Source organism: Castanea sativa, chromosome 8 (genome assembly GCF_040712315.1).
Source record: "Castanea sativa cultivar Marrone di Chiusa Pesio chromosome 8, ASM4071231v1".
Classification (NCBI taxonomy): domain Eukaryota; kingdom Viridiplantae; phylum Streptophyta; class Magnoliopsida; order Fagales; family Fagaceae; genus Castanea; species Castanea sativa.
In genome coordinates, this window is record NC_134020.1 from 37,079,332 (window position 1) to 37,087,191 (window position 7,860).

General features: G+C 35.8%; 1 protein-coding gene across 1 annotated transcript; it reads right to left on the minus strand.

Moving 5' to 3' along the window:
- Nucleotides 1–2,155: 2,155 nt before the first annotated feature.
- On the minus strand, nucleotides 2,156–2,837 carry LOC142606741 (uncharacterized). The gene is made up of 2 exons (XM_075778076.1): nucleotides 2,391–2,837; nucleotides 2,156–2,291 (listed from the first exon to the last, which is right to left on the minus strand). The coding sequence occupies exons 1-2, from the start codon at nucleotides 2,835–2,837 to the stop codon at nucleotides 2,271–2,273; spliced, it is 468 nt and encodes a 155-aa protein (XP_075634191.1). The 3' UTR covers nucleotides 2,156–2,270.
- Nucleotides 2,838–7,860: the final 5,023 nt, after the last annotated feature.

Consider the following 7,860-nt stretch of genomic DNA (forward strand, 5'->3'; position numbering starts at 1 on the left):
AGTCTAGAGTCCGTCTCATATTTAAAAAATTAAAAATGGATTGAGCCTTGTGTCAAACAAGTTGACCCAACTCAAAAAATATGGATCGGATCATGAGTCAATCTGTTTTTATTTTTAGTAAAAGTTTAGATCAAACATTTTCTTTTGAATTGAGTCGGGTTGACAGGTTGGGTCCAAGTTTGATATGCCTATCACCGACTTAAAGTTTTTATTTTTATTTTTTATTTTTAATAAAGAAAAACCACACAACGGCAATTAGTACTAAATGGGTAAATCATCCTTGAAGTCCATCGACAATCTACTGTGCTCATTTTTGTTTAGGCATGTATATATACAAACTTTTTAACTTAATATTTCTTTTGAGATTTTGCTTTGCTGAGCCCAAAGCTAAACCGGGCCAACCTAAATAGAATTGCTTTCAACAAACTAGTATAATTCATTAATTCTTTCCCATAACTCGTGGTCAATGCTTCCGCGTTCATTAAAAGGCATCAACCTCTAACCTTACCTCACTACAAAAAAAAGGAGCTATAGCCGCGTTTTTAAAACGTGGCTATAGCTCCAAAAAACGTGGCTATAGGACCATTGGGTCTATAGCCGCGTTTTTTTAGGCCACGTTTTTAACCGTGGCCTAAAATGCGTAACTATAGGCCTATGGCCACGTTTTTTTGTAGCCGTGGCTATAGACAGACCAATGGCCACACTTTTAGAAACGTGGCTACAGGACCTACTGTAGCCACGGTTTCAGAACCGCGGCCATAGGCACGTTCTATGGCCGCGTTTTTAATGTGGCTATAGGGCAATGGGTAACTTGCCCTGAAGCAAGATTGGCCGCGTTTAAAACGCGGCCATAGCCTTCTTAAAAACGCGGCCATAGAACGTGCCTATGGCCACGGTTTTGAAACCGTGGCTACAGTATGTCCTGTAGCCACGTTTTTAAAAGCGTGGCTCCAGCCCATTACTATGGCCGCGTTTTGAAAACGCGGCTATAAGCCCTGTACCGTTTTTTGAATTTTTCTATAGCCGCGTTTTTAAAACGCGGCTATAGACTTTTTTTTTTTTTTTTTTTTTTTTTAAATTTGTACATATTCAGATGCAGCAACAAACGCTGCTATAAATTATAGAAACGCTACTATAAAAAACCTGTCACATACACAATTCAACCTGTCATCCACAATTCAACCTGTCACATACACAATTCCAACTTCTCAAAATTCCAACACATGCAACAAAATAACAATCTCAAATCTGTCACAATCTCAATCAAGCTTTAAAGACTATGGAAAATTATCAACCTTCAAGGAATATGCAGTTGAATACAGGCTCTTGTCTACATAAATAAGCATCAACATATGATTTTTCAACCATCCTCAACTACAAACGTTACATAGATGCTTCTAGGGGTTCCTTCCATCTCCAAGCTCTTGTCTACATGTGAATACCCTTGCTGCCTTCCAGGTAGAATACAGTTTATGTTTCAATGGCGCTACAAAAATATAATGGCAGCAGTTAGACAAGATTTGCAACTTTTTACCCACTTTTTCGAAGTAAATAGTAAAAATTCAGAACTTCTCAGTTGTCATACACTCAAAAGCAATAATAATTTCATATCATTCCCTATGCATGTCTCTTCCTAGACAATGTGACAAGTATAAATTTCACTCATCACTCTTAAACTAGCCCACTTGAAAAGCAATACAAATTCCTTTGAATACCAAAGGTCAAATTCTTTCTAAACAACAACAACAACAAATCTTTTAAAAGCGACGTCATACCTGAAACTTGCGAAAGTACTGAGGCTGACCATGTCCTGTCTTAATGGTCCTAGTGCGCTCCAAAAGCCTGTCAGCAAAGGTAGGAATTGCCATTATCAACACGAGCGATAATGAAAACTTTCCTATACAACAAAATTACAGAAATTGAACCAGCAAAAAGTACTAAAATAACAATATAGAAAACAAATCAAACCAAAAATTATGAAATGGTATTGTTCAAATTTCAAACTTACAATGAGAATGCATGGCTTCACTATTTAATCTTCTTGGTCTTCTATGTTGTTAAAGCATTAATGTAGTTGTCTACATATACAAAAGATACAACTACAAGGCCGTGTGTGCACAAAAAATATTGGCCATTTTTGAATGACATGATTGACATGTGTATAATATCAAAATAATAATAATGTCTACCATACTCCTTCATGAACAGCCAAAATATTGTCACTCTGTAGATAATACAATATACAATCACAAAATATCCACGAAGAGTCTTCAATTCGATGCAGTGTTACCCTGAATACATTAAACACATCGTGTTATTTCTAACGTAACAATTCATAGCAATAAACCACTATTTCCTTTAAATTAAACTAAACACAACATTTTTAGTACCTGGGATTGCAGCTGTGAAGCAGTTATATCACTGCGTAAATCACGTACCATCTCTCCCATTACTTTCATCACCTCTGCCATTTTTTCGTTATGCCTTGCTTCTGATTGGGCAATTGCTGAGGTGAGTTCCGCCTTATGCTGCTCATGTAACTCCGCGATTTGCTCCTGATGCCTCTGCTCTACCTGGGCAAGTTGGTCTTTCAAAATTTGGTGCGAAGTTTCCAATTCAGTCATTCTATTGGCTGTTTCGATGGACGACGATGGAAGTGTGTAGCATGAACGGTTGGACCCATTTCTTCCTGATGGAGTTGGTCCAAAACCCACCCCACGAACACGTCCAGAGCGTTCTGCCCCCATCACTTGGGCAAAAGCATCATCCTTTGACCATAGGATTCCTTCGCGTCGTGATCCTTGTAGTGAGCTCCCACGTGCCAAAATTTCAGTCATTTGTTTCTGTTATCACACAAGAACCAAATAACGTAGGCCATTGTTAGCTAAACAATTCACGCACAAAATACAAAAGAAATAAGTTACGATATACGACTTACGATATACGATAAAGGGTTACCAATTATAGCTAGCATGTATTTGGTAGACCAATTTGAGAATGTCGTAAAACAAACGGGCTTTAAATTGTACAGTAAACAATATCAAATTTGACGTTACATTGGACTTCACAAAATAATAATAATACTAATAATAATACTAACATTAACATTAAATAAATGTATTGTAGACAAGAACTTACTGTTACGCCTAGTTAGAAGAAGATCACCATCTGGGTCCACGCTAAATGTTTGATTTGGTGAAGCCGCTTCACATTGGCATCTGCTAGGTCCAACTTCTAAGTAATTAAATTAAAAGAAAGTAAGAAACTAAACTACATTACTCCCATTACTTCAAATTAAATTTGAAATTCCTAATCTTTTCTCATTAAAACAAAAAAAATTAAAAAAAATAATAATAAAGTAAGTACTATATTTGTCTATTTTCATTCCTAGTTGGTCACCATAGCAAAAGCAAAAAGTACATAATTAGTACAACGTTGTTTTCAGACAACAGAGATTTTAATGTATTTTGTAGTTACCATACCAGGTGGAGTTGGAAGAGAAATGGTGAAGTGGGATTAGTTAAGCTATCAGATTTGCATGTGATAATTGTATAATTTTTAGTGTCATTGTTATAGAAAAGTGAAAACCTGTTTATAGGGGGGGGGGGGGGAATATAAGAGTACCCAATATTCAAGAGTTGAGAGAGCTTGGTTCTATCGTCACACTAGTGTCTAGCTTATATAGTTTAGTGGATTTAGGTTAATAATACCGAAGCCTGGAGGCCCTAGACTTGGGCTATTTGGATTTGGTTTTTGGAATTCTGGAACAATTTTGACAAATTTTGAGTGCTAATAAAGGGCCAGTTTAGGTACAATTCCTTAGGTGCTTTGAATTAGGTTCCCCAATTGAAATTAGCATCATGGTTGTATTAACCACTGCAACAAAGATAGTGATATCTTTTCTAAGGAAAATTAAATTTTACCATGTGATTTATTGGGCAATGCAACCATATGGATGAATTTAATAGGGGGAACCTAAGCTTTAGCACCTGAGCAGTGGTACTTCAGTTTTCCTTGCTAAAAAGAAACATTTCATTTTCATATATGGCAAGACATTTTTTTCTTTTTCTTTTTGAGGGAGGTTACATAAAGGCTCGAGTTTATAACATTTCTCGAGATGAATTCCCAAGTTTAAATTTAGGCAGTTATAATCCCAAATTTAAATAAAGCCTTTATCAATCTCCATTGCTCATTTCTACACTTCATCAATCATGTTGACAGAGTAGAGAAAAACTGAAAACCATTTGTCAAACTCTACTCTTCACCTATCAAAAAATAAGTTCATAAATCAATTTGGTCGCCATTGAACAAAGATGGTACTTTCTATCATTAGTTTTCTCTACTTTCACAAATGAATAACATAGATATAAAGGTAACAAGTGTTTCAAATCGAAACGATGTCTTAAGTTTGAGAAAATTAGAAACCTGTCACTCAATATCAAAGCAGACATATCCACAAACACATAACACGAATTTCATTCAGAACAAGGTCTACAACATAGAATTGACAAAAACAAAAACCCAAAACTCAATCTAGTAATTACTGGTACTACTTCTTTTTCCCTCCTTTGGGGGAAATGGATTTGCGCTTACTGGGTAGCACAATCTCTCCTTTGAGCACAGGAATCTCCATGATTCAACATGCTTAAGCTGTATATATTTCTGGTAATACAGGTCCTTCAATTTCATATATTTGCTATAGGGCAATTGAATAATTAAGTGTCGATTGATTGGTCCAGAGTGAGGGGATTCCATTGAAATCAACCCCTGCAATCAAAACCCTAAACCAAAATCGAAACCCTAAAGCCCAAATGGAAACCCTAAACCTAAAATCGATACCCTACAATCACAAAATCAAAACCCTAAACCTAAAATCAAAAACCCTAAACCAAAAATCGAAACCCTAAAACAAAAATCAAAACAATTAATTGTAAAAACTTACTGTTACTCGGCCCTGTCAGTGTCTTGAGTGAGATTGAGAGTTGGAGAGACCCAAGGCAGTGAGGGTGGAGGCGGTGCCGCGACGCTTGGTCTGGAGGTCAGTGACGATGCGGGTGAGGGTGGCGCGGACGGTATCGGGTGGGGCGGACTTCAGTTCGAGTTGGGTCTTGCCGATTTTGCCGCCGGTGAAGGAGAGGACTGGGATGGTGGCTAGCTCAGAGGTGAGCGAGAGTAGTTTGGTTTGGGTTTTGAGGGAATTGGGTTCGAAGTGTTTTAGCTAGACAGAGCAAGGGATTTTTTTGTTTAAGCTTAAGGAGATTTGTTGTTCTTTTTAGCGAGATTTTTAATTTACAGGAATCTTGAAGCCGCGTTTAAAAAACGCAGCTTCAGGGGAACTATGGCCGCGTTTCTCAATAAACGCGGCCTTAGGACAGAACTAGAGCCGCGTTTTACAAACGCGGCTTCAAGACATAAATAAACAAAATTTTCAGATGGGTCTGAAGCCGCGTTTTAAATCACAAAACGCGGCTTCAGCCCATAAATCACAAAACGCGGCCTAAGACCCAAAAAACGCAGCTACAGACTTGGGCTTGGGCTGCGTTCATTCCACGCTGCTATAAATCAGGTGCTGTGGCCGCGTTTCTTAGAAACGCGGCCCAATTAGGGTCTTAGGCCGCGTTTTTGCAAACGCGACTGAAAAAAACGCGGCCTAAGACCCGCGTTTTTTGTAGTGCCTCCTTTTTTTTTTTTCTTTTTTTGTGTGTAATGAATAAAAAAAAGGAAGATCATGGATGTAAATCACACCCTCCACGGCAAGATATACCGAAGGATTCTCTCATTGGCTTACAGGCCAATACTAATAATGTGTCCCATACTACTCAAACCCAAGCATTAATAGCAATTTTTTTTTTTGATATGCAAGCATTAATAGCAAGTTATAAACAGACAGATGCTGGACCACAAGAACCCATACTAAAGTTTCCAACCTCCTATAAGAAACTTGGAAAACACCAGAATTAATATCATTTAGAATTCTTAGGTTAATTTAACCACCCTTTCTCAAAAAAAAAAAAAAGGGTTAATTTTATTACAAAATTCCTAAAATTTCTATCTTTAAAAGGGCATTGATTATCTCAATATTTTGAAATTTATTTAAATTATTGATAATATGATAAAATCTAATTCATATAACATTTGTTAATAGATCATTTTATGAAAAGTTTTAATTCCATTTTCATTATAGATATTAAAAAATATATAATAAAAGAAGTTAGTTGTTTTTTTTTCATAAAAAATTTCCAAAAATAGTTTTTAAACTAATACTTTTATGCTATGTTTGGATGTTGGGTGAAGGAGGGAGAGTAGAGAAGAGGGAGGGAGAGTAATTTAATTACTTTGTTTGGATTTTTTTAAAGAATGAGGGAGAGGAATTTGGAGGGATTTAAACTACTTCTAACCTCTCATTTTTAATTCCCCCAAATTTGAGAAATTTGGAAGGAGAGTGGAGCATAAAATTGCTTGACCAAATTTACCCTTACCATATTAACAAAATTACAAATGAAAAGACTAATTATTTTCCTTCTCCTTACTTAATTTTAAAAACATCCAAATAAGATGGAGGATAATCATTATCCTCTACTCTCCTCTCCACTACTCTCCTTCCCTCTACGCCCTTCTACTCTCCTCTCTCTCAAAACTTCCAAACATAACATTAGGGTATCCGCTAACTTTTTTTCAAAATTAATGCCCAGTGTAGAGTTATCCCAAGATTTGTAGAAATCATAGAGGATACTAATCCAACACATAGCCACCACATGCATCCAGGACATTATGGAGGGCACCTTACTTAAGTACTTGATAAGTCAGCTTCCATCAGCATCTTTTGTTTAATTCCAACCACATAGATGAAATATTGGACCCATTAAAAAAGTCTCCCAAGGCTTTTGCCAAAGAAAACAAAGCAAGTCAAGTCAAGTGTGAACTGTGACTTGCGTGTGAGAATTTTGATCCATATATATATATAACCATGTGTTTAGACAAACATGGTGGAGAAGTTAGGTTTTCTTGTGACATGGGTACATGTATTTTTGTGATCTTCTAATCAATTTATCTTGTTAGGGGGTGTTGCCAGCCTGTATGTTATTACTTCTACTCTAGCTACCGAGCTGTGTCCTGTGGGGACTCAAATAGTTTTCTTTATCTTTTGATCAATGAATAGAAAAAATGAAGTTGCTTTAAACACGGTAAAGTAATAATACAGTATGTCTTTCTTATCGCCATGGCTTATGGGCCAGTTGTCATTCCTTTTTGTGATCTTGTATTTTTGGGGTTTTTATTTTCTCTCCTACATACATGATACATACCTAGCTACCTTTTTTTAAATATATATATAAAAAAGTATGTCTTTCTTAATGTTGGAACCAGATAAAAATGGACGCTTTGTTATAAGCGCATGACTTAGAACATTTGCATCAATTAATGCAAAATAGAAAAATGTATCAATTTTACATATTTAATCTCCAAAATCATCCACATCAATCAAATTAAAAATGTGTAAATTTGCAAAGTTGCTACAGTAGTTGTGTAAATTTACAATGACACTATTTATTTTGCATATAATTTTTTATTTTTTCTTTATGTTTCTCAAGGTTGAAGGAAGAAAGTGGATGGTGGTTATTGTATATTAAGAAAGATAAATAATTTAAAAATCAAGAAAATGTGATATTTCTAGCAAGACTTAGGTAAAACACTTAGGTGTTGTTCCTTCGGTTCCCTTTTAAAATTCTGCCATGTGAATTTTTTCTTATGAGATCGAAATATATGTTTTAGTTAAGTAGCTACATGACTGAATTTTAAGATGAGAACTTAATGAACAATGTCTAAAGTGTTGTACCTAAGTTGTCATTTTTAGTGTAAAAT

What these genes read in the sequence shown, in the direction of transcription:
- LOC142606741 (XM_075778076.1), bottom strand. Translation starts at nt 2,837, where the DNA reads ATGACTGAAATTTTGGCACGTGGGAGCTCACTACAAGGATCACGACGC. An exon ending in CTTCACAGCTGCAATCCCAG is followed by an intron (nt 2,292 to 2,390) that starts GTACTAAAAATG and finishes TAATGTATTCAG; the next exon opens with GGTAACACTGCATCGAATTG.